Raw genomic sequence first — 26,447 nt, forward strand, 5'->3', positions numbered from 1 at the left:
AAGCAGGACCATTAGCAAGCTGGCAAGATAATTAGGGTTGCCAGGTCCCCCTTGGCAACTGGCGGGAGCTTTCTGGGGCAGGGTTGATGCAACCTGGAAGTGACGCGGGCACTCTAGCAATCTCCTCTGGAAACTATGGTTTTCATAGAGTTTTGGGGGGAGAGTTCTAGAGCATCCCCTTCACTTCCGGGTTTGCCTGGAAGTGATGATCACTCCCCCCCTTCAGCTGGCCCTCTTCCACCCGCTGACCTGGTGAGGGTCAGCGGGCAGCTTGGTCGATTGGTAGGCAATTGCCCGCCAATATTGGGCACTTGGCAAGCCTAAAGATAAAACCCCTAATTAATCACCTAAACATAGAAATTTCTGCAGATGGAAGTGTTTTCTGTCCAGTTTTCTACCTCCCTTTCCCATTGTAGCCCCAAATACTCCCAGAATTGCTGTTCCTGAGGGAAAGGGGACTTTCAGGAGTTGGAGCATGGGGAGCATTCAGGAGCATGGGGAGGAGTTGGAGGTCATTGTGGGAGGAAGGAGTTGGAGAAAATTGCCCCCTCTTCTGTCCCTGGAATCCTCCATGGGATCCAGGCTGCTATATTTGTGTGACGCCTGAGCCGAGCTGCAGCTTTCCATGTTCTGGCCTGGACGCAGCTCGGCACGGGAGGGTTCCTTCTGCGGCCAGGCTTCGAAGCAGGGGATGGATGGTGACCCTCTGTTCGTGTTGACCAGCAAGATCCAAACCACAGATTGTCTAATGAGGGCAAGCGGGAGCAGAGTGTGCCGGAGAAAAGCCAGAACTCATCAAAGCCACCTTAAATTGATCCTGGTCATTACTTGGTTAATTGCTCTCTGAAATATAAGGTGATGGTTTTCTTAAGTGGAAGGCTGGTCCATAATTCAAGTCCTGCCAACGCGATGATCATTGCACCATGTTAAATGTTCCTTAGCCATATCTCAGTAGCCTTTTTCTTTCCTTTGTAAAGCATTGTTGGAGAAAATAATGTCTCAAAATCTCTTAACAAAAGATTGTGATTTCCCACTTGTGTGCAGTTGGGCCCAGAATGCTTCTCGGATCCTCTTGGTGTCAAACTCACAAATGTCCTAGCCAAAGATCTGATTGCATTAACCTTGCCATGTGATCTTTTTTTCAGATGACTCCTGAGACGAGAAGTTACTCAGGATTATTAGTTGTTGTATAGAGCAAGACGTTAAAAATTTTTTTTTTAATAACAAAGAGTATCACAGCCCTTTAGATTTCCCCCTCTGTTTTCAGGTTTTCTAGGTGATTTGTTTGCCTTCACATTGCAGATAATTTACGAGACAAAAAAAATCCTCTTGTGCAAGAATATAAATAAGACAGTACAGAGTTTATTTCTGATCCAAAAGCACAGATGGCTTGGAGATTAGCGGTCTGTATGGCCCCATGATGAAAACCACACTAAGATTTTCTTCCAGGCCTGCTAGATCTGAAGGAAAAATCTGCTAGATCTGAAGGAACTTGGTCATTCATAAGAGGGACAAAATCAGTTTCAGCTGCAAGAGAGAACGGTGAAAAACAAACATGCAGAAGGGCTTAGGCACTACATATAGATCACAAAGATAGAAGATGCTTTTACAATACCATGATTTCTACACAGATTTTTTAAAAATTATTTGTTCATTCAAACCATTTGGAATTAGCAATGCTTGGTCTCCTGACCTGGAAAGGAAAATGTAGGGTTGACAGGGGACTGGATGCCCTTCCCCAAATGCCAGAATTCTCCTCCTGTGGAGAAACAAATGCTCCTGATGCCATGTTAAAAATCTCCTATGACATGAACGCAGTTTCCAGTTTTGTGCCACTTTGTGACCGTCCTGAAGAAGACCTGTTGCTTCAAAGATGGTCTCACCCGTGGTTATTCTGGGAGTTGTTTTCAGTGCCAGGCACGATGCCTGGAAAATGGGAGCTAAATGATGAGCATGTTTCTAAGCATGTGCAGAGTGCGTCTCCAGCACTCAGAAGCTATAAGAAACATATACTCGGCTAGGATTAGGGAGAAGGGAATCCACACTGGAGGATATGACTTCGAGACCCAAAAAGCGGGTACGGTTTTCTGTTTAAAAATGAATTGTCAATTGCGTCATGCGTCCTGCCCTGACATTTTCTTCTGTCTTGGCAATGGTCCCTCACTTGGCAGCCGGAGCCTGGAAACAGAACTGGCTGTTGCCACCCCAAACCCCCCAGGGCGCTCCATGAGCTCAAGTCATCCTCTTGTGGCTCACTCAGATGGCTTCTGGGCAGATTTGCATGGGCACTCCTGGCAACAGAATCTCAATGGTGCAATCCTATCCGATGGTGCAATCCTAGGCAGCATTATTCTAGTCTAAGGCTGTAGGGATCAAACTGTGTGGGATGGCGCTGTGGATCCTTTAACTTTCTCTTGGTGATGAGACTTACAGTAATTACAGAATACAGGTTGAGTATCCTTTATTTGGACTGCTTGGGACCAGAAGTGGTCCGTATTTCAGATCTTTCTGTATTTTGGAATATTTGCATATACATAATAAGATACCTTGGGGATGGGACCCAAGTCTAAACATGAAATTTATTTATGCTATGTATATATATGTTTTATATAGACTTTGTACACATAGCCTGAATGTAATTTTAAACAATTTTTTTTATAATTTTGTGTACATTGAACCATCAGAAAGCAAACTGGCGTGCTGCTGAGGGCCTGTGAGTAATACCTTCATGCCAGCTCAAAATGTCTGGTTTTCTGGTCAGTCCAGATATCAGATGTCCGGATAAGGGATACTCAAACTGTATATGAGTTTACCAGGATGAATTTTTCACTCATCTTAACCGAATCAGCTAGCTGAAAGCTACATTACAGTTTATTCCACCAAATCCTCACTCGGTTTTGCATGGATAAAGTCCTAGGTTCTATCCTTAGCATCTCCATTTAAAGGATTTCAAATAGCTGTTGATAGGGAAATCATTTCCCTGTTGGAAACCCTGGAGAGCCACTGCCCATCAGAGTAGACAGAACTGAACTACAAAGAACTTATGGTGGGATTCCATAGGAGGCAGCTTCAGGTGTTCAAATTCTTTGTTTTCAGGTTGCATTTAAAGCAGTTCAGGCTGAATTTAGCCAAGAGAAAGGTACTTTTAGTTAATTAAGTGAGTTAAAAAATTCCCAACCAAAGCTTAAAACAAGCTCTTAAAATAACTCTAAAGATACCCCTTCCAGAAAACCCCATCCAGCACATCTTATCCACACCTACTAAGACCGATCCCCTCCCGACACGGCAAATGGAAAACTCTTTCTCCCACCCACCAGCCCTTCTTATCTATGAGATCCATCACTCCCTACCCTATCAATCTCTCTGACGCTCCTCCTTATCCATCACTTTCCATACAGAAATTTGAAGAAAAAAACAAAGAAGCTAAAGAGCTATTATAATTCTTCTTTTCTCCCTCTTCTTTCCAAACCCTCCCTTCACTTTCAAGGACTGGACTAATGTAACGTTTGTGACATGTGCCATTTTCTTCTCCTAATTTATAGGCAAGGTCGTCTGCCTTGTTTTGGTTCCTGTGTAGGATATAAGTACAGAACTTGCTTTGAGACTAATATTTCTTCTTTCTTCCCCATCCCCCCTGTGTAGCCGGGATTAGCTTTACCCCTTTGATTCAAATGTTTCTTTCCTACTTGGCCACAAAACTGTGTTTGTAAAGTTAAACTGGGGGGGAAGCGTCTGGTGATGATGTACCAATGAAGGGAACGGCTGGCCGTCATGCAAGGCCATTCAGAGGCCGGCAGTAAGACTGCTTGGGCAACCTAAACTGCTGATCTCTATTGGAAATAACTTTGGCAAAACACACACACACACATGAAATTATTCACAGCCACTTATGAAAATATGTCTCATAATTAGTCATAGTTGGAGTAAGCTCCCGTCCTTTGGTGTTCATGAAGGTCACTTGTTATTTACATACAAACCCACTGTGGTGGGCTTAATCTGTATGTTACCCTGAATTGATGTAGACCAGGTATAACTCCATTAAAGTAAAAGGAATCACATTGACCCAAAGATGCCCTAGAAGTCATGGGAAGATCATATGAGCCACCATGTGGCTAATGCTGTATCAACAAACCATCCAATTCCATAGGTGGTAAAATCCCCCAGAGTCTGTCGCAGTCTTTTTGTCCCCTTCTTTGGCTATTGAATCAGGTCATGCGACTTATGTAATTCCTTGTACTCCATTGGGGTTATTCCTGGCATAGAACAATGTCGCTGACCAAGATATAAGACCCATGGTCTTCTCTTCTTTAGAGATGGACCACGGCCAAAAATTCAGATCTGAAGAGCCTCAGTCTTTGAAAAACGTTTGTATCTGGACATGAATCTTAACTCAGCTACTCATATCCATTCTTAATACCATTGTTAAATGTAAACTTTTCCACCAACTCTCAAGTCAAGCCAATAACATTTTTCACCATCATCAAGGACATGTGTTAAGTGGCAGTTACTGTAAATATTTTCCCATGGAAGGGATCCATTGAAATCTTTTATCAGTGTACATACATACAAAGTAATAACTCCATTTCTTTTCTTTGATGTTTTAGTAGCTGAATGTATTGCATTATGTTTCTCAGCTCGGAGGGATTTGTGACCTCTCTTCCTCCACCTTTACATTTTTGTTCTCATTAATAGAATTCAGTTCATTCCATGGCTCGTCTGCGAATGTGTCTGTGCTTTATCATATTGATCAAGAACGTCATTGTCCAGCCTCTAGGTTTGCTTCCATCAATGCTTCAATGCATAGGCTGCAATTAATGCATTGAAATGCCATCATAATTCTGTTTTTCCATCCATCTTCTTCTTTCTGTCAAAGACAAGCAATCAGCTGCAAACAAAAAAGCAATTCATTCCATCCTATCATCCCTTTGTCCTGACCAGAACAACTCGATCGTGTTGAAGAAGGCATGAACCATATCAACCAAGACATGAAGGAGGCCGAGAAAAATTTAAAAGATTTAGGGAAATGCTGCGGCTTTTTCATATGTCCTTGTAACAAGTAGGTACTGGGTACCGGCTCTGCTCTGTAATGTCCAGTTCTTGTCATGAGTGAATGTCTCAAGTTTTATTTTTTTGTCTTTTTTTTTCCTTTGACCCTTTCCATCCGCTTCATACTGTGGGGATAAAATACTTGGTGTTTAATCAGAACAACTGGAACGCATCGAAGAGGGAATGGACCAAATCAATAAGGACATGAAGGAAGCAGAAAAGAATTTGACGGACCTAGGAAAATTCTGTGGTCTTTGTGCCTGTCCATGTAACAAGTAGGTGCTGCCTGCCTGCCTGCCTGCCTGCCTGATCTCTTGAGCACCCAAGGCGGATCTGGAGCCCAGCGCCTTGCGACGCTCATCCTTGCTTAAGGCACCGGGGCAGGATGAGCACGTGGCATGCCGAGAGAATGGTTCCGGTTCCGATGCACTCATCTCATAGCGTAGACCAGAGGTTCCCAAGGACCCACAAACCACTCTTGCCTGGCCTCTCAAATTCCTCCCAGCCCGACCTTGACTCTGGACTGTCAGCGTTCAGATTCCCAACCGCAGAGGACCCGGCATGGCAGCCACAACCCGTCTTGTAATTTATGCCTCAGTAAGAACTGGCGTTGTCGTTTGGAAATGTGAATGCTGACACGGGAACATGTGGCACATCAGTCCCGGTAGAGAAGGGGAAGGGACGGCGGCCATTGACCCTTCACTTTCCCTCCACGGATGGGAACTCTTGTGGACCACGTAAGGCTGGGATCATGTGGTTCCACGAACCAGGTGTGAACCACTTGCTGCAGCCTCCAAGATCAACAGTGGCTTGTGGGTTAATTGTTTGGGAACTGCTGGTGTAGACAACTCAGCGGGATTGCTGTAGACGCATTAAAATCAGGCATACCACAGTGAAACGCCCACTGTGAACACTGGAATGATGAAAATTTCAACATTTTACAGAGTGTGTACTACATCGCACAAATCACTTAATCTTCAAAAATTGCAGTACTTTCAGAATACGTTTTCCTGAAGAGCCTTAAAGGGAGTTACTTTGTTAACCATAACGGCTTAAAATTTCATCAAGAGATCATTTGAAACAGAAATTGATTGGTGGGAAGTACCACTGCATCTCTCAATAGATGTTGTTCTTACCAAAGATATGGAGAGAAGCCCTGGCTTCTTGTTTGACACCAAGCTATGGGAAAATAGAAATTTTGCTTTAGGGAATTAAACAAAAAAACTGTCAGGAAAACTGGACACATGTTGCTAACTGCCATTTCCCAAGCGGACAGAGCGTACACCACGCAGAAATGTTGAAATGTGCTGGCTTTGGTTGCATGTGATTGCCCTAAAATGAAAATGCAGCATTAACTATGTGATGTGCGGACTTCGAAACGAGAATATAGACTTGAAAGACGAGGCTTTTTGACAGACAGCAGCTTTTAGCATGCATTAAGTGACTGCATGGAGGAATGACTAAAAATGCATTTAAGAGGACGCAACCCAAAATGGCATCTGTATGGGTATGTGTATAAATCCACTGCACATGTCACGTTTAGTTTATGAACCCAGCCTTACGGTTAGGATTTCATCTGCTCATCTGGATCCTCTGGACGAATCGCTTGCCAGTCCAACTCTCAGACTGCTCTTTCACACATAGATCACGATGGGCAGCAGTGTTAGTCTGTCAATAGCAGTAGAAAAGAGCAAGAGTCCAGTAGTACCTTAAAGACTGACAACATTTCTGGCAGGGTAGGAGCTTTCGTGAGCCACAGCTCACCTCTTCAGATACCAACAAGTGCACTGTGACTTACGAAAGCTCAGACCCTGCCAGAAATTTTGTTAGTCTTTAAGATGCTACTGGACTCTTGCTCTTTTCTACTTGCACACATAGGCCATTTATGCATGGGAGGTTTTGCCTTGGATTTGCCACTCTCTAGATGGACATTTTCCTCATCTGAATTCTCAAAACTCTGCATGAGGGCTTATCTTTCAGTTTTCAGAATTCGGATGGGGAAAATGTGAATTTAGAGAGCGGCAAATCCAAGGCAAAACCTCTGGTGCATAAATGGCCATAGCAGAGAGGACTGTTGGTGGAAAATATATATTTCTTGAATGGTGGATTTACTGTAAGCCTGAATCAGCCCTTTAAAGTAATCCCATCTGGAGTGATACAAGGCAGTTAGGACCATTACAAAACTGGAAGGGGGTTCTGAATCTGGGTAGCATTCCTGTGCACGGCGCCCTTCGCACAACACGAAAGCATTGGGAGCTAAGCACAAGCGCACTGAGCTGGCCGCGCTTTTATTTTTAATCACATTTAAAGCTGTCCTGAGTGAATGCAGTTTGGCCTTGGGTTCACCATCCCATTATTTCGAAGCCATCCCTTGAAAGGATATTTAGGACTCACTCATTAGGAAGAAAAGCTACAAACGCAACAGCCTTGTGTCCTACTTTCGGATCCATCCCAGGAAGCCTTCCTCTCAATTACTAAGTGGAGGAAGAACCACTGAAGTTGGAGGAAGTCTCCTCAGGAGACGTCTCAAGAGGGTTTCAGGCGTTGCTCAGCTGAGTCGTAGGATACATGCCAGAGTTTGAGCTTGGTATTTCTGTGCCCTGGTTTGTTTCTCGTGGGCTGGGTCCCACACATCATTTGGATATCGCTCTTTTGTAATCACTCAACTCCTGGCTCTTCCTGTGTGGACAAGACAATCTAGAGGAGACTGACAGGGTTGCCAACATCCAGGTGGTGGCTGGAGATCTTCTGGGATTACACCTGATATCCAGGCAATAGAGATCAGATCCCCTGGAGAAACTGGCTGCATTGGAAGGTGGACTCTATGGCAATTATACCCCATTGAAGTCCCTCCCCGAACCCTGCCCTCCTCACGCTCCACCCCCAAAATCTCCAGGTATTTCCCAACCTGGAGTTGCAACCCTAGTGATTCATTATGACAGCATCATAATAGCACAATACGTAATGATGTGTGAATTCATCCGTAGTCATATTCATAGAGAAGAAGACGAAGAAGAGTTGGTTTTTATATGCTGACTTTCTCTGCCACTTAAGGAAGAATCAAACCGGCTTACAATCGCCTTCCCTTCCCCTCCCCACAACAGTCACCCTGTGAGGTAGGTGGGGCTGAGAGAGCTCTAAGAGAGCTGTGCCTAGCCCAAGGTCACCCAGCTGGTTTGTGTGTAGGAATGGGGAAACAAATCCAGTTCACCAGATTAGCCTCTGCCGCTCATGTGGAGGAGTGGGGAATCCACATGAGCGGCGGATGCTAATTGTGGGTAGGGGAAGGGAAGCCAGTTTTATTCTTCCTTCAGTGGTAGAGAAAGTCGGCATATAAAAACCAACTCCTCCTCCTCCTCAAGGCAAAATCATGATGGCTATACATGAACATAGAGATATCTGTCAGAGGGAACCACTGAAAGTCACTCTCGAGGGGTGGTTCTTCAGTGTGCCCTTGTGCTCAAGAACTCCTCTTTCCAAATGTGTTGATGTTACGGTACCATCATGACATCTCCTGAGTCCTGACTGAAAATATACCCCCAATAGACTTTTCCAATAAAGGAAGCCACAGCCCTCAATTTGCAAGACCTGAGCAAGGCTGTCAAAGATAGGACATTTTGGAGGACTTTCATTCATAGGGTCGCCATGAGTCGGAAGCGACTTGACGGCACTTAACACAGAGAGATTTTTCCAGTTCTGCTCACTCACGTGCATGTGTGTGCTAACCAGTGTCCCAGGCTGTGTTCAGTTTAGTGTGGCTGCCCATAAAGTTAAGGGTTACTTCAGAAAGGTTACTTCAGAAAGAAGCTTTAAAAAAATTCCCTTCCAAGAGTAAGGCGGGAATCTGCTAAGTCAGTTGGGTATAGTTTTTAGGAAGGAAAGACCCTGCTTCAGTCTGAATTAGATAAGGACCATGGCTCCAATTATCCACCTTCCTACTTGAATTGTTTGTCATGACAGGTTTCTGACTTAATTAAAACCTGGCGTATCGTTCTGAAACTGTGGTTCTCTGTTACAGTTACACGGAGATAAATGAGCATATTTATTTTAAAAAATCAGGTTCTCCTGAAGCAACATTTTTCAAATAGCCAAATTCTCTCATTAGTTTGAATGGAGTTATGCAAACAATACAGGCTTTAGCAGCACGAAGAAAGAAAAGTCTTGTTCCCCGATCTTTTTATCTCACCCTTTCCCTGAGGAGCTCAGAACATCATATAGAATTCCTCTGTTTTTTTTAGCTCAGAACATCCTGGTAAAGTAGGTTATAAGAAGGCAAGCAGCTTAAAGTTAGCCAGAGTTATGGCTGAATGGGGGATTTGAACCCAAATTTCTTCATGTGAAGTCCACCATTCTATCCACCATTTCCCCACAGAATCCAGCCCAATATCTAAAGGAAGTTTCAATATCTGACCATGGTTCAGTCAACACTAGGTTGAAAACCTGTCATCTGAATCCAAAGGGTTGCCAATTCCAGGTTGGGAAATATATGGAGATTTTGAGGGTGGAGCCTGAGGAGGGCAGGGTTTGGAGAGAGGAGGGACTTCACAGCCATAGAGTCCTATTGCCAAAGCGGCCATTTTCTCCAAGGGAACTGATTTCTATCGCCTGAAGATCAGTTGTAATAGCAGGAGGTCTCCAGCCACCACCTGGAGGTTGGCAACCCTATGAATCCAACTAGCAATAAAATCCAGAGGGGGGGGTGCAGCTTAACCATGTTTGTTCACTGGGCTTCCTTCCAAACCAATAGGCTTAAAATGGCTGCCATGCAATGTAAATCCTGAGCGTATTTACTCAGAAATAAGCGCCATTGTGTCCAGCCGAACTCGCTGTCTAGTAGGACTCCTCAGGACTACCGCAGTCAACAGTTAGCCCATTCTGTCTGGCAAGGTCCAGACATTTCTAAAACCACGTTCTGAGATGACGTCTGTTTAATGACAGACCTTACTACCTTTGGTCAACTGACATTTCATCGTGGCCGGAGCAGGCCTGTTCCTGTCACAAAGCCTTTAGGTAACGGCAGCACCGGACGCATGACGAATGGCGTTTCAGAGTTTGATTTTCTCTCATTCCCTTAAGGATTTCATGTCTGCCTCACAGTCTGGAGAGCTCCTTTTTAATACACAAATCTGTGCATACCAAAGAAACCTAGTTAATAGTAGGCGTTGCTGTTTTAAACTCGGAAGATTCCCTGAAACCAAGTTGATTTCTGGGTTACAACAAGCTTCCGCCAGGTCCCGTTGGTAATCTCAGAGAGTTTCCGTTCTAAAACGACCCCCTATTATGCTGCACCTATTAATATGATCTGTCACTCCTGGTATGCCTGGATTTTAATTTCTCTGTGGTGGATTAGTCAATGACGGCTCCCCTGAAACACTGCACAACTGGATTTAGCTAGCCTCTTCCCGAGACACTTTCCCAGGCCTAGCGGTTAAGATTCTCAACATAGCTGATGATCCGTTTTTGCCTGCGCCCTTGCTCACTGTGTAGGCCGTTTCTGCTAGCGCATTAAGAGAATGTCCAAGCTCTGGGGCAGCTATGCTTTCTTGAGAATGCTTCACTTCTTTTTCATGCCTGTAGCTGGTGCATGAAGAAAAATTACAGGAATTTCCCTTTCTGATGCTGAACTGCTACACGTGCTTGTATTTTTTTTCTTTTTTCCTGCACTCATCCCACGATGGCCTAATTTTACTTTTTGTCTCTGTGGGCAAAGGTTTGTACATCAACTCTGGATGTATAGTTACTATTGCTAAGTACCGATATATTATTAAAATAACCCACCAAATTGCCCAGACTCCTAACAAGACAGGAATCGAATGTTACAGTGGAGATTACCTCTGTGCCAGAAATTCGTGAAAAGAACCTGGGGCTGTGGTCCCGCACTGGAAATTGATCCAGATCTTTGTGTGCTTTTATGTTTTCAAAATCAAAAAACGGTGTGTTGCCGTGATGTGATGTACACACTATCCTTGGTGGTTTCGTTCTCGTGTCTGTCTTGGCAGTACGTTCTCTGTGTTCTGTGTCCAAACTCACACGTGTCATGAAATACAGGTGAATGTTCTGGTTAGTTTTGTGGTGTTGTCCTTTTTAACCAGCCATCGGGGGGGGGGGAATATTTTGATAACTTGACCATGGCCATTGACTCCATTGGAAATAAAAATTTCTAAGTTGTTGTGGCAAAAAAGAAAAGAAAAAAAACATTTTTGTTCAAGTTTATGATATATCGGTATACCGGACTGCCCCTCTTTCTCAAACACTCATTTGCTTGACTCAGCTCTGAGCTTGACGAAGTCACGGCCCGTGTTTGTTTGCAGTTGCCTCTCCCCCCTCTGGGCTTCTTTACTCACCTTCCGTTCTTGCGTAGGCTTAAATCAAGTGATGCTTATAAAAAGGCCTGGGGCAACAACCAAGATGGCGTGGTCGCCAGCCAGCCGGCACGCGTGATGGACGAGCGAGAACAGATGGCCATCAGCGGTGGATTTATCCGCAGGTCAGGGTTCCTTCTCCAGTCTTTCTCCCCTCCTGTTTTTCCTGTGTCACTGACAAATTTAGAACGTTTCCATATGGTCTCTGTTGTGTTACTTGTGCATATGTGAGTTGTTTTGTGGTCGTTTTTTCCCTAGGGGGCATGGGCCAAGTTAATTAGTCCAACTCTTTCAAAAACATTCATGGATCTTCCATGCCGATGTGGGCATGGTGCTTCAGAACTGCAAACCAGGACAGCTGACATAGAAACAGAGAGCTGGAAAGGACCACCAGGGTCATCTAGTCCAACCCCCTGCACAACACAGGAAACCCACAACTACCTCCAGCCCACTGCTCCGTGCCCAGAGGAAGGCCCTCCAGGATCCCTGGCCAATCTGGCCTAGAGGAAAATTCCTCCCTGACCCCAAAGTGGCAATGGGCATTACCCTGGGCATGCAAGAAAGGGCCACGAGAGCCAAGCCCTGGCTCCTCCCTTCCTGCCCTCCCTCTCATGATCTGCCTCAGGTCACAAAATCATGGGATCCGAAAGAATAACAAATAATATGTCAGGGAACACAAGATGCTGGTCATCATAATGGAGGGCATGAGGGTTCCCAACTACCCGGTGAACTAGGGTTCCCGACTGCAACTGCATGCCAATGCACCGGGCTGCCTGCTGCCCCTCAGCTGGCCAGCAGGCAGAAGGAGGCATGGCGTGATGCCATCACTTCCAGGTTTACTCCAGAAGTGCCAGCATCACTCTAGCACTCTCCTCCAAAAGCTCTATAGTTTCCATAGAGTTTTTAGAGGAATGTGCTAGAGCATCCCACGCAATGCCAGCGCTTCTGAGGTAAACTCGGAAGTTCCTTCAACACGGCACGCACTTGGATCTTCACTCCCCAGCCATGACCCAACAAAGCTCCCACCGGTAGCATCGGGGGACCTGGCAACCCTAGAGGGCACGCCCTGAGACAGGAGTATTGTGGTGGCCACTAGTGAGCACTGGTGCAAAAGTTGACAGCCTCGATTCGAGTCCAGCAGCACCTTAGAGACCAACAAGATTTTCAGGGTATGAGCTTTCATGATTCAAAGCTCCCTTCATCAGATACCTGACAGGGCTTTGTTTCTCGAAAGCTCATACCCCCAAAATCTCATTGACCCCTAAGGTGTTAGTGGACCCAAATCCTGCTGCAGACCAACAACCACAGCTGCCCTCCGAAACGATAATCTGACAAGGAATTGAGCAAGATCAGTCTTTTGCACGGATTAATTAACCCAACAGTCTGGGTCAGGGGTCCCCAACATGGCGCCTGTGGGCACTAGGGTGCCTGCCAATGTACGTCCAAGATCACATTGCTTCTTCCCCAAAACATCTTCCTCTCAGAGCCAAGAGGCCATCCTGGCTTTCCCTCAAAGGCAGCGTTTCAGAAGACTATGGGAGGCATCACCTGTTTGCCTGCAGGGAGCGCCCGTCCAGAACCACCTTGGCTTGCAACTTCTTCACATTTTATGGAACCTCCCAATATTTTGTATTTGCACCCAGTAGGGTTGCCACGACCTGAGTTTGATCCCGACGGAAGTCAGTTTCAGGTAGCCGGCTCAAGGTTGACTCAGCCTTCCATCCTTCCGAGGTCGGTAAAATGAGTACCCAGCTAGCTGGGGTAAAGGGAAGATGACTGGGGAAGGCATTGGCAAACCATCCCGTAAAACAAAGTCTGCCTTGGAAATGTTGGGATGTGACGTCACCACATGGGTCAGGAATGACCCGGTGCTTGCACAGGGAACCTTTACCTTTTACCTAGGGTTGCCAGGTGCCCGCTGGTAGCTGACAAACCCCCGGCAATTTACCTTTCTGCCCACCTACCACCTGAGGGTCAGTGGGCAAACGTGTACGTGCATACCGTGTGCGGCACTTCCAGTTTAGAAGCAGAAGTTCCGCCTCGCGAGGGGCCTTTACCTCTTAGTTTGAGTGGTAAAGGGCCGCTTTACCACTCAAACTAAGAGGTAAAGGCCCTTTGTGAGGCGGCACTTCCGGTTTTAAACCAGAAGTGATGCGTGATGCATGTGTGTTGGCACACGCACTTTCCGACAACAGCCTCCTGCCGGAGGAGAGGAGAGACCTGGCAACCCTATGTGGCAGACATCTTGTGACTGGTTTCCCTGCCCAAGGCAGCCGTTTTGTTACTGCTCCCACTGACTCATCTTGCAATTCCCAAAGAAGAAGAAGAAGAAGAAGAAGAAGAGTTGGTTTTTATATGCTGACTTTCTTGACCACTTCAGGAAGAATCAAACAGGCTTACAATCACCTTCCATTCCCCTCCCCACAACGGAAACCCTGTGAGGTTGGTGGGGCTGAGAGTGTGTGACTTGCCCAAGGTCACCCAGCTGGCTTCATGTGGAGGAGTGGGGAAACCAACCCGGTCCACCGGATTATAATCCGCCACTAATGTGGAGGAGTGAGGAATCGAACCCGGTTCTCCAGATCAGCTGCTCTAAGAAGGGGAGCCCTTGTCCAAATGAATGTGACCCTATGATCTGGATCAGCTGACTGTAGCTCTTTATTTACCTGCAGGGTAACAAATGATGCTCGAGAAGGCGAGATGGATGAAAACCTGGAACAAGTCGGTGGCATGATTGGGAATCTCCGTCACATGGCCCTGGATATGGGCAATGAGATTGACACACAGAACCGCCAAATCGACAGGATCATGGAGAAGGTAAGGGCTGGCCGGCCAGTCACCTGTGCTTCCCAGCGTCCTTTGCACTCCACACCCAAGATGCTACATTTACAAGGTCTGGGGGGGGTGGAGGGAAGCATGGAGTGCTCGCAGTCAGCTGACAAAGTATTCATGTGGTTCATTTTTAAAAAATGACTCAGAGCATGTTCCAAAATGAACCCTTATAAACCTACAGATGCATTTCCAGCTCTGAAATCTGCAAGCCTCAGGATCTAAGTATACCAGGGGGCCCCAACATGGTGCCTGTAGGTGCCATAGAGCCCACCAACACCATTCCTGGTGCCCACCAAGTGTTTTTAGAAAGTGGGCAGAGCCACATGGGACTTGTAGCCATTTGAAATCTCATTGGCTGCGCAGATTTCTATAACACTGCTTTGGTGGCAGCTGCCACCACAGCACCAGGGCCCTCACGGTGTGACTGAAAGTAAGTGCCAAAGGGCATTTTGGGGCTGCATCCACCCCAATGTGTGCTGTGGCTCAGTGGTAGAGTATCTGCAGAAGGTCTCAAGTTCGATCCCCGGCATCTCCAGTTACAGGGACTAGGCAGGTAGGTGATGTGACGACCTCAGCCGGAGACCCTGGAGAGCCGTTGCCGGTCTGAGTAGATAATACCGACTTTGACGGACCTTGATGGTCTGATTCAGTATAAGGCAGCTTCATGTGTTCATGTGTGTCTGCAGGCTCAAAAAGGTTTGGGACCCCTGAACTACACAATACGCTGAGCGTTCTTTTGTTTGGTTAAACTCTTTTAGCAGGTACCTGCAGCCCTGATTCAAACTAGGACCATGGCTCAAACTCCATTACATCAACCATAAGGGCCCGTAAGGGTGGGTGTATCTGATCCCTAGGGTTGCCAATCTCCAGGTGGTGGCTGGAGATATCCCGCTATTACAACTAATCTCAAGGCGACAGAGATCAGTTCCCCTGGAGTATAGAATCATAGAATCATAGAGTTGGAAGGGACCACCATGGTCATCTAGTCCAACCCCCTGCACAATGCAGGAAATTCACAACCACCTCCCCCCCCACACCCCCAGTGACCCCTACTCCATGCCCAGAAGATGGCCAAGGTGCCCTCCCTTTCATCATCTGCCTATGGTCATAGAATCAGCATTGCTGACAGGTGGCCATCTAGCCTCTGCTTAAAAACCTCCAGGGAAGGAGAGCCCACCACCTCCCGAGTAAGCCTGTTCCACTGAGGGACCGCTCTAACTGTTAGAAAATTCTTCCTAATGTCTAGAATAAATGAGCTTATAAACACCTGGTCATAACTAGCGATTGCATGCAGAGATGAATACTAGAATCCCTTTTTGGACTCTGTTTTACTGGTCTGATGCGCATCAGTAAAGTAGAGCACAACAGTAAAGTGTAGCCAACAGACGGAAATTCAACCTTATAAAAATCTGGAAAGCCAAACAAAAGCATCACCAATTCCTAATTTATCAGCGGTGCTCTATAAACAAGACCAGGCTCCAGGTGCTGGGTGTTGGCCATGCTACAAAATCTCGGCTGGCAGACCAGGTGCCCCAGAAGTGACGTTTGGAGAGCTGTTGTTCTATCGTATCCTCGCCTGCGATTAAAAATATTCCCTGCCCTCCCTTTTCTGACCCTCTTTTTCCTTCCGCCCAGGCTGTTTCCAACAAAAACAGGATCGATGAGGCCAATCAACGTGCCACAAAGATGCTGGGCAGCGGCTAAACGCTGCTGCGGACGGCTCCTCCGGACCTCTGTCCCCCTGGGCAGCGCCCTCCTGCTTTCATCTTGGTATTTACCGACTAGGTTTGCACACATCCACATATCAGCCCTTCTTCTGCCCCCCCACGCTGTAAATGTTGTCCTGTGTAGGTTGTCAGCTTTCCAAAAATGATACTTGTAAATTATTTTTAATTTTTTCCAGATCTCTTTTCTTTCCAAAGGTTGTATATAGTAATTGATTTGATGGCTTATGGCTCACAATGACGTTTGTCTGTTGGGATTTATCTGTTCCTTCTTCTTTCTGTCTGTCCAGGTTTTTTTTTTTTTTATTTCATTTTTTTTGGTCAATGGTTTGTTTGTTTTTTTTAAAAATAAAAATTTACGATGTTTTGCTGAATGACAAAAAATGTAGGAATGCTCAACGTGCTGTTAAATTTTGAACTCTACAGTATTGTTCTTGTAAAACTGTTAACATTCCACAGAGCTGCTACCAGAAGTCCTTCCCTTTGGGTGTCACGTTGTTAAAAAGCACTTTCAGGATTTGGTGTTCTCTCGGTTCCTCTCCATCGCCTGCCATCTGTTGTTATGAGTTCATGATTAGACGATGTGGAATTATATAACTTATAACAAGCATTGCACTAAAACAAAACAAGAAAAAATTACAAGTGGTGTGATTTATGCATCTATTGCATGAGATAATAGGCTTCTTTAGACTCCTTAACTTAAGTGAGACCTTTTTATGACAGTAAGAACATCGACGGTGACAAATGAAAAAAGTGCTCAGAATGCGCATGCGCTCCGCGTTGGGACGCTGTCAGGACTACGTTTATACCAGCAAGTTTGCAGTAGTGCCACTTCATTTCTTCTTGTCAATATATATATATATATATATATATATATATATATATATATATATATATATATATATATATATATATAGTCAAAATATATATAGTTGTCAAAATATATATATTGTCAAAATATATATAGTTATGAGCCATGTTCATTTTTTTTTATTTTTCCCCTCCTTTTTTCCCCCCTTTTTTTCCTAATTTTGGTTTCACACAGAGATGGATTTGGCACTCACTCTTTAACAATTGCCAGCAAATTAAACATTTGGCTGAAACTTATGTCAAGGACAACCATGACAACACACACACACACACACACACAATTTAAAAGCAACAATAAATAAGAAATAGGTGTAATATATATATAGAGTTTGTCTGCTGCTTTCAAAGACCGTCTTTTTTCGAGAGGAATGGCTACCATGAAATGTTGCAGAGAAATGTAATTTTTATAAGGTTCTCTCTCTCTCTCTCTTTCTAGCTTCTCTCTCTCTCTCTTTCTCTCTCTTTCCCTATGTGGTTTGTTATCGGTAGAGTTATCTGTTGCTTACCTAGCTATGCACACCAAAATCACTGCGATGTTTAGTAGCTGAGTTATTAATTTAAACAAAAAAACAAACAAAAATAACCTTACATTAATGAAATCTAGATTAAATTGTGAGATTAAGTATAGTTGCCGCATGTACTATGAAATTCCTTCTGTCTCCTGTCAGTTTGTGACGTGATTGACATTTTGTAGCTAGTTTAAAAATATTAAAAAGTATAGACCTCAGACTTTTGACGGCTTTCTTTTAATTAATTAATTGACTGGTCACTTACGCTTGGTTATTTTCCCACGCACTGGGAGAAAGTACAGTCGGTGGGGGATTCTTACCCAGAAACCTGGCCATCCTACATGAAAGAATCGATTGTCTTACTTCCATCAGTGAAAGTGTGCTGCTATTGTTGTCTTAAATACAATCACTTGGCCAAGTCAATTGAGGATACAAGAGAATAACAGCCTGTCAGTGATCTGAGCTAGAGACCGGGCGGGGATGAAATGGTCCCCCTAAAAAGGAAATCCAAATTTAACCCTTGTGGAGCAGGATTGAGAATCCAGAAGGAATGGTCATGCTTGTAGGCTCCAAGTAACCTCAGGGGAGTCCTAGCATAGAGCAAATCTTCTGGTGTTCTGAGGTAGGGGGAGATTCCCCCAAAGTATCATTCTAATTCCTGGGTCCTCTCAACTTAACGACTGTATGCTCTCACCCTTTGGGACATCAGATCATGACCTTAGGCAGATGATGAGAGGGAGGGATCTTGGCCATCTTCTGGGCATGGAGTAGGGGTCACCGGGGGTGTGGGGGGGAGGTAGTTGTGAATTTCCTGCATTGTGTAGGGGGTTGGACTAGATGACCCTGGTGGTCTCTTCCAACTCTATGATTCTATGACAAACTGGATGTTCAAAAAAAGTTTGTTTTTAATAGGGGGTTCCAAATTTGATTGGAACAACAGTATGAAATACATGTCTTGTCTTTCCCACACAGGCTGTTTTCCCGATCAAAACCACCTCCCTAAAGTTGCTTTTCTCCTGCATCATAACAAAAACTTTTTTTTAAAAAGCCATTGGGAGTCACTCCAGGCATATCTGTGGGTGTAAAGGGCTGTCAAGTCACAGCCGACTCATGGCAATCCCAGAGGGTTTTCAAGGCAAATTATGAAGCAGAGGTGGTTTGCTGTTGCCTTCCTCTGCAAGTCTTCCTTGGTGGTTTCCCGTCCAAGTGCCAACCCTGCTCAGCTTCTGAGACCTGACAAGATTGGCTTAGGGTTGTGAAAAAAAACAAAAATTTGGTAAATTTCAGATGCGGGTTTACTGGGCCCGATTTGTTTGGGGTAAACCCAGAATAAGGCGAATACCCATGTCCATTGGTTTCAGGTTCAGAAGTTCAACATTGCCAAGGACTGGTGGAAAGAGCTGATTGGCAGGCTGGCGTCTCAAAGTCTGGGGGCTGCCTTTGTATCTGGGGCGCATAGCATGATGTCAATGCAAATCAACTTCCAAATGGAAGGCTTAAATGCAAGAAAAACAAGGCATGGAAAAAAATTCTTTTGGTGGCAAATGACATTTTGTAAATAGTCCTTTATTGTGGTCACCAAAAATCTGGTTTCAAGATATGGTCACGGTGCGGGGAAACGAAGCCTCTACTCGGGGTGACCTTCAGTTTGAGAGCAGGTTTTTTTGGGAGGAGTGATATCGGAGCCAGCCAAAGTCTCGACCACAGGAGCTGTCTAAAGGAGATTGCTCATACACGTGGATGAAGAAATCTCCTTCAAAAGCCTGGTGATCAGCAGCTGTAGAAACTTCTTTTTAGTTGGAGGGTATATCCCTCTGGATGGGATTTGGTGAGCCCCATCTTTTAAAAAACCCTTATGCTTGATCCAGATCAACCCGCTGAAAGGCTGGTCAGACCAAGCTGGCTCTGATTACATGATCCCCATCTCAAAAGGACCCCAACTATGGGGCCCAAACAAAACCAGTCAAAAAAAATAAATAGAAAAAGCAGAGAAAGCACAGATTTGTGCCTCTGAGCAAAGGTGAATAGCCATACCTGGAAAAGCCGAATGTTGCTTTCCCCTTCCTGCTGCAGACCAAACTGCCTCCCAAAATGTGGATCCTGTGACACCTTCCCCAACTGCAACAAGCTGCATTTTAAGCTGCAGCAGGAAGAGGGAGTCAGGAAAGTCCTGGTCCCCAGAGGGAATTCCATCCGTAGAAAGGCACCTGGTTGGCCACAGTGTGAACAGACTGCTGGACTTGTTGGGCCTTGGTCTGATCCAGCAGGGCTCTTCTTATGTTCTTATGATCCAAGACATTACTGCATGCTAAGGCGGGTCCCTCAATAGATTCTCTCTCTCTGTGTCTGTCTTTACACACACACAAAATCTGTAAAGAAGTTGATTTTCTACTAATGATGAGACAAATTAAGAGCGACAGAAACAGCTTACTTGAAGTGCATGTGAAGGCGTGTGGTATGATTGCTGTCTTCTGAAGCATGCTGTTGTTTTTCAGAAAGAGAGACTGAAACAGCTTGTTTGGCATTTATTAGGAGAGGAATTAAAATATATATATTTAAGAACTGCAAAATCCAGGACACAGGGACAAGCCTTCCCACTCGACTCCAGACAGTTAATTTTAAGAAGAAGTAGAGAAAGTTGGCATATAAAAATCAACCATTCTTCTTCTAAGTTATTCTGCATCTAAAGTAGCAACATCTGAAAAGCCTGATCAGTCTCTCCCACCTTTACTGAAACACTTCTGAAGAAGAAAGCCATACATCCCTTTTCTGAACTGTTCCTATAGCTAGGTGCTTTGAGAGCAATCCTAAGCAGGTCTACTCAGAATCAACTAGAGTCTATTCAGTGAGGCTTACTCCCAGGCAAACGTTCTTAGGATGGCAATGTTTACCTTATTCTTTATTCCAAAACATCCTTCCTGTAGCTTTAACTCATCCCCTTTCCTTGGTGGATGCATTGAAAACACATGCCCCGTCTTCTTTCTACCAGGATATGACAGAGATCAACTGTGCTAGTTCTGAGCTCCCTATATAGCGATTGTAGCCTCCATGGACGATGACGGGGTCTGTTATCAAATATATCTCTTTTTTAAATTTTTTGTGTGGTCCTTTTAATTTATATACAGCTAATCAAAAGAAAAAAAATACTTCAAATGCTGGATGCAAATGCTCTAATAGTGGGAGGAATATTAAAAAAAGGCTGGGTTGTGTGACGTTCCCTTCAAGGGCTAATAGGGTTTTATGATGTGTAACCAATAATGTCCAGCTCTGACTGGCTTTCACAGTGACTCTATGGATTTAAATCAACACCTTTTGTGAACCTCAGTCCACTCTGATTCATTTTTGAGTGCTGCTTTTTGAAATTGACAACATATAATTAATTTGCACTTCATCATTTGTGATGCGATTCATTATCTTGGTGGTTCATATGATTAAATTCCACTTAATTGCACTCTTTAAAAGGTACCCCTAAACAGTGAGTGACATGGGATCGAATTCTATTGTCCCTATAAAAGTCACCAAGTGACTGCAACTCCATTTCTATATCACAGCTCTGTACCGCCTTTCTACAAGTGATAAACATCCTTACCGCCATTAATTTGTATAATAAAAGTCTAACCTTCTAAGCATTGTCCTCATGGAACAATTCCTATGAAAGTGGCATCCTAAGTAGGGTGTAGGGCTGTTGAAAAATTTTTTTTGGTAAAATTCGGATTCGGCAAAATTCAGCCCATTTTTATTCGGGAAATGCTGAAGTCCGAACTCCCCGTATTCGGATCCGTGGAATTCGGCATGAAAATCGGCATTCGTGAATAAATTCGGCTGAATAATGCCATTTAAGCACATTCGTGTCTTTCCACGACTCGGGGGGCATTTTTTGAGTTAGAGGTCCCAAGAGATGGATGGACTCAATAAAGGAAGCCACAGCCCTCAATTTGCAAGATCTGAGCAAGGCTGTCAAAGATAGGACATTTTGGAGGACCTTGATTCATAGGGTCGTCATGAGCAAGCGACTTGACGGCACTTAACACACACACACACACACACACACACACACACGCCTATATATATATTGCTTAGCCCTTCAGCACTTCCTTCAGCCCTGACCTTTCAACTCTTATTTCTTGTTTTGTTCTGTCTCCTGAGCAGATGCAAATAGTATCACACTTTTTATGTGTTTGTCGGGGGAGGAAGGATGCAGGACGAGTGCCTGCTCCATGAAAGGCTGAGCTGAAAATACACCCCTCCCCCGAGGAGGTTTGTTAATGCAGCTCTTCAAAGAACGTGCAGGATTAGTTGAGATTAGCCACCAGCGTCAGACAGCCGTACACATAACGAATTATGTAAGGTGATTCTCTTCGCAGCACATTTACCAGCCAATTGCAAATAATGACAGAAATGAAGGGGACCTTTTGAGTTGCAGCAACTCTTTATCGGCTGAATCAAATGCACGGTGGAACTGACAAGATCAGGGTTTCGCCAGCCAACACCTTTCCTGGGACCCTCCAAGTATTTTTTTAAAAAGTGGGTGGGGCTTCTTCCCAGCCGGGCTTCTGATTGGCCATTGGAGATCTGATTGGTGGTGCAGATCTTTAAAAATGTTGCTTTGGCTCTGAACATAGCTGGGGAGGGGGGCATGGCTAGGGTTGCCAGCTCCAGGTTAGGAAATACCTGGAGATTTTAGGGGTGGAGTCTGAGGTGGGTGGGGTTTGGGGAGGGGAGGGGACTGGAAGGACTTCAGAGTCCAATGGCCAAAGCGGCCCTTTTCTCCAGGGGAACTGATTTCTATTGGCTGGAGATCAGTTGTAATAGTGGGAGATCCCCAGCCACCGCCACCAGCACTTTGCATTATGAAGGTGCAAGGAAAAATTTTTTAGCTGCAGCTTGCCTTTGGTTAGGGTTGCCAACCTCCAGGTGGTGGCCAGAGATCTCCCACTATTACAACTGATCTCCAGGTGACAGAGATCACTTTGCCTGGAGAAAATGGCCACTTTGGAAGGTGGACTCCTTGGCATTGTACCCTGCTGAGGTCCCTCCCCAAACCCTGCAAACCTCCTGCTCCACCCCCAAACTCTCCAGGTATTTCCCAACCCAGAGCTGGCAACCCTATTTGGGGGGGGGGTGTCAGGAGAATGAAAACAGGAGAGCGAACTGTTATTTATAATGGGCTTTTGTTTCCCCAGGAGGGGTAAAGAGATCTCGGGTGCACCTTTTTGTAGCTAAGAAACTGTTCCTCTCCCACCCACCCCCAATACCATTCCACTTCTTGAAGCTGCAACCCCATCCCCTCTTTATTCTGGATTGCTATCATCTGTCATTCTCTCTACAATCCCCTCCCACATGAGAACCCAAGAGACCTCTGTCAGAACACGCTGATGCAGACTCCCTTCTCTTGCTCTGCTAAACAGCCAAGATCTGTGCATGAAAAGCGGGGAAGGAGAAAAAAGTCCAAACACACATAATTATCACCTGAATGTATAAGGGCTGCCTTAACCAGAGCTCTGTGCCATTGGTTCCGCCAGCATTGCAGACTAGTGGTTCTCTGGCAAAGACCTTTCCCGCCTGGCTACCTGAGATCGCTGGCAAGAGAGGCCAGAAATTTGACCTGGGAGAACCTTTGGCATGCCAAGGACCTGCCCTCCCACTGAACAGTCCCTGCCCCCACAGCCACCCTACGGCAATGGGAGCAATGCTGGGCATCAACAGAGCCAGGGTGGTGTAGTGGCTAGGGTGCTGAACTAGGATCTGAGAGACTCTGATTCGAATCCCCACTCTGCCATAGAAGCCTACTGGGTGACCCTCCACCGGCCACACACTCTCCACCTAACCTGCCTTACAAGGTTGCTGTGAGAATAAAACAGAGGAGAGGAGAATGATATAAGCCAGTTTCAGTCCTCATGGGGGAGAAAGGCTGGGTATTGATGAAGTAAATAAATAAATAGCCACAACAAAAAGGAGAAAAAACCTTAACCCAATAAAACTAGAATAAAGTTCCCAAAAGGTAAGGAATCAACATGAAATCATTGGCTAATATTGATACAAGTGATTTTGTGAATAATACATAATAAATTTAATACAAACACAAAATTAATGTAAATATAAACAACTGGTATGAAGCCCTGTTCTAGCCTCTATATATCTCTGCTGAACATGCCAAATAAACATAAAAACACAAAATTACAGCAGTGTGACAATATACCCAAACAATATCACAGCTCAGACCAAACATGTTTCGGCTGTGAAGCCTTCTTCAGTGGTCCGAATAACACAATTCTGTGCCATTTTGAAAGTGCACGAATGTACAAGAAAACTGCAATCCTCAGGCTAAGCTGACATTTGAAAATTGCAAAGTCTAAAATGTGTTTATGTATATTTCATCCAGAGTTGCCTTTATAATCTTAGGCTCCTATAGAAGTATTCCTTTTACAGTCCTCAGGCATCAAGATACACTGAAAAAACGGGTAACTAAATAAATAAACAGAGGTGACAACGACCACGGCTCACTGTACGGCTGTAGTTTAGATTTCCCCACAGTGAGAAGGCCCTCTGATATCCTGCTATTGTTGTGCCTAAAAAAACGTTACCCCAGATAGATCTGATCAAGAATAACGCACTGGAGATCAGGAGTTAGTTTTACAGCTATGCTATTTAATGGTACCAGTTTAAAAGTACAAGCTGGGTTCAAATTTCTCCAGCCGAGACCAAAAGCATCATACACTGCAGAAAGAATCACATTTTCATTTAGCATTGATCAACCTTTTATAGACTTCTCTTCAGTATAGATACAGTACATCTCTAATTTTCCCATGCTGTTATTCTTAACAGTTTTCTGCAAAGCAATTCTTTTGCTTGAGTCTTGAAGGTCCTTGTAATGAGATAACAAGCTAGCAAAGCAGAGAAAAACCAGCAGAGTTTGGAATGTTGCAGACTGAGGAATGTTGGGTGCTTTATGCAACTGAATAGAAAGGAAGAGAAAGAAGAGGAAGGGGGTGGTTCTTGACACGCATTTATCTACACGGGTGTCATGTCTAAAAGGAGGATTCCTGCATCTGTTTATGTACACAGGGGCAGTGTATAGTGCCACAGGTAAATAACCTTTATTGTGGGCACTTCACTATGCTTGAACAGAATACCTAGCACTCCCTCCTCAGTCGGGTATTTTAAAGATGCTCAGTGCATGAAGATAGATATCTGTTTCCTTCACGAGGGGTTATTGCCCTCCCATATACTCCAAGCAACACATTCGTCTTTGTGAAGAACAGGCCACGTCCATTTCTAATGCCAATAGCAGAATATCTTGAAGGTAAGTAAAACCATTATTTGTTGTAGCCATAGCTCACAAGGAAAATTAAAATGAAAGTCAGAACAAAGAGGAATCACTTATCACGGTAAACCATCTCCCCGTGTACAGCTATGAATCTCAGTCATAGACTTGTCACAGGAAAGAAGAAAGGAGCCCCCTCCTCTCAAGAACGTCTCTGTTGCTGTTAGTTAACAGACATTCCTTTGGGGGTGGGAAGGGCTTGTGGGTTGCTCCGTTCCATATTTCAATCCTGATTCCTTGTAAAGAGAACCACGCAGCAAATTCTGGGGGAAGAACTTTGCAGACCCTTTGCCACAAAAGCAGCGACCTGTAGTTAGATCGCGATGGGGAGCCGTGTTAGTCTGTCTGTAGCAGTAGAAAAGAGCCAGAATCCAGGAGCACCTTAAAGACTAACAACATTTCTGGCAGGGTATTGAGCTTTCGTGAGCCACAGCTCACTTCTTCAGTGTGTCCTGTAGCCTTGTCATCTTATTCACGTTGACTCAAGAATCAACGTGGTGTAGTGGTTAAGAGCGGTGGTTTGGAAAGGAGAACTGTACCTATCTGAAACCATTACGCTTATGAACTATGCTGAAACTGTTATGCTGTTATACTTTTAAATAAACTCTATGTATGTTTAAGAGAGAAAAAAACCTTTTATTTAAAGGATCTCCTTTTACCTCAGAGCTGTTACCACCACCACCCTGCACAGACCGTTCTGTCATTCTACCAAATATAACTAAGAGAGGAAATATAACTAAGACAGGACAAAGAGAATAACAGGAATCAATGGCTGTATCTAAAAAAGTGAATTTTTGAAAAAGAAATTCCCTTCCTCATTATTACACTAGGAAAAAGAGCAGGACAAATAAAGCGCCAGATAAATAAGCGAGTGCCCTTGAATAGCCGTTTCCATGGGGCACATCGGGCCCTCCCTTCTTGGCTGGGCTATGCAAGTGGGTGTATGGAAGGGAAGAAGCGCTCCTTGAAAGGAAGGGAAGCAACTATTGATATTAACAAGGGAGCAACACAAAACGCAACCCCTGGGATTTCCATGGGCTCCGAATGTATTCTCTTTTCCGGTCAGAGCTTCTGTTTACTGCGTCTAATTCTCTCTTAGAGGTTTTGGAGGGCGGAGAGAGCAGCTCATGCAGTCAAAAGGACAACTCTTGAAATCCACATTGATTTTTAAAGCAGGAAGAGACTGCCACAGCAAGCATAAATAGGTCATGTTGCTTTTTACATATCAAACTCTTGGCAGGCTTCCCCGACGGCAGTGTGGCGTGTGGAATTCCAATGCAAACTCGCCTGCCTCGTCCCAGGAACCCCCCCCCCACCTCCCCAGTTCACCGGCCCCCGATTCACTTTCTGGGGGAGGAAGAAACTCCAACTTTTGCTGCTCCCAACGCTGAATGCTTTTGTTTCTCAGACAAATATTCCAATTTTAATCAGACAATGGCGAGGATGTGGTCTGTTTTATCCCTATTGTGGCAGACCAGTTGCCATGGAAATTGGAGCACGTGCTTCTGAGGAGGGTTTTTTTTTTATTAAACAAGCTGTTTGTTGTCATCTCAAAATGAGTGGAAAATAATGCAGGATAGGAAAGGAAGGGCCTGGTTATTTCAGGTAGCAGAGCAATGAAGACACTGGCCGCGGAACAGCATCGGTTTCCATGGACTTCAAGTGCATGCAGCTGAGCTTCTCATGGATGGTCCATAGATGGTAGAGCCTCTGCTTGGCATGCAGAAGGTCCCAGGTTCAGTCCCCGGCATCTCTAGTTAAAAGGGACTAGGCAGGTAGG

At 44.8% G+C, this 26,447-nt stretch overlaps 1 protein-coding gene across 1 annotated transcript in view; it reads left to right on the forward strand.

Moving 5' to 3' along the window:
* Positions 1 to 15,973, forward strand: part of SNAP25 (synaptosome associated protein 25) — a 28,827-nt gene extending 12,854 nt beyond the window's left edge. Inside the window, exons 4-7 of the mRNA XM_056856375.1 lie at positions 5,204 to 5,321; positions 11,408 to 11,533; positions 14,081 to 14,225; positions 15,876 to 15,973. Coding sequence (XP_056712353.1) covers positions 5,204 to 5,321; positions 11,408 to 11,533; positions 14,081 to 14,225; positions 15,876 to 15,944 — 458 coding nt within the window. The 3' untranslated portion in view covers positions 15,945 to 15,973. The remainder of the gene's footprint in view (positions 1 to 5,203; positions 5,322 to 11,407; positions 11,534 to 14,080; positions 14,226 to 15,875) is intronic.
* Positions 15,974 to 26,447: the final 10,474 nt, after the last annotated feature.

Source organism: Euleptes europaea, chromosome 10 (genome assembly GCF_029931775.1).
Source record: "Euleptes europaea isolate rEulEur1 chromosome 10, rEulEur1.hap1, whole genome shotgun sequence".
Classification (NCBI taxonomy): domain Eukaryota; kingdom Metazoa; phylum Chordata; class Lepidosauria; order Squamata; family Sphaerodactylidae; genus Euleptes; species Euleptes europaea.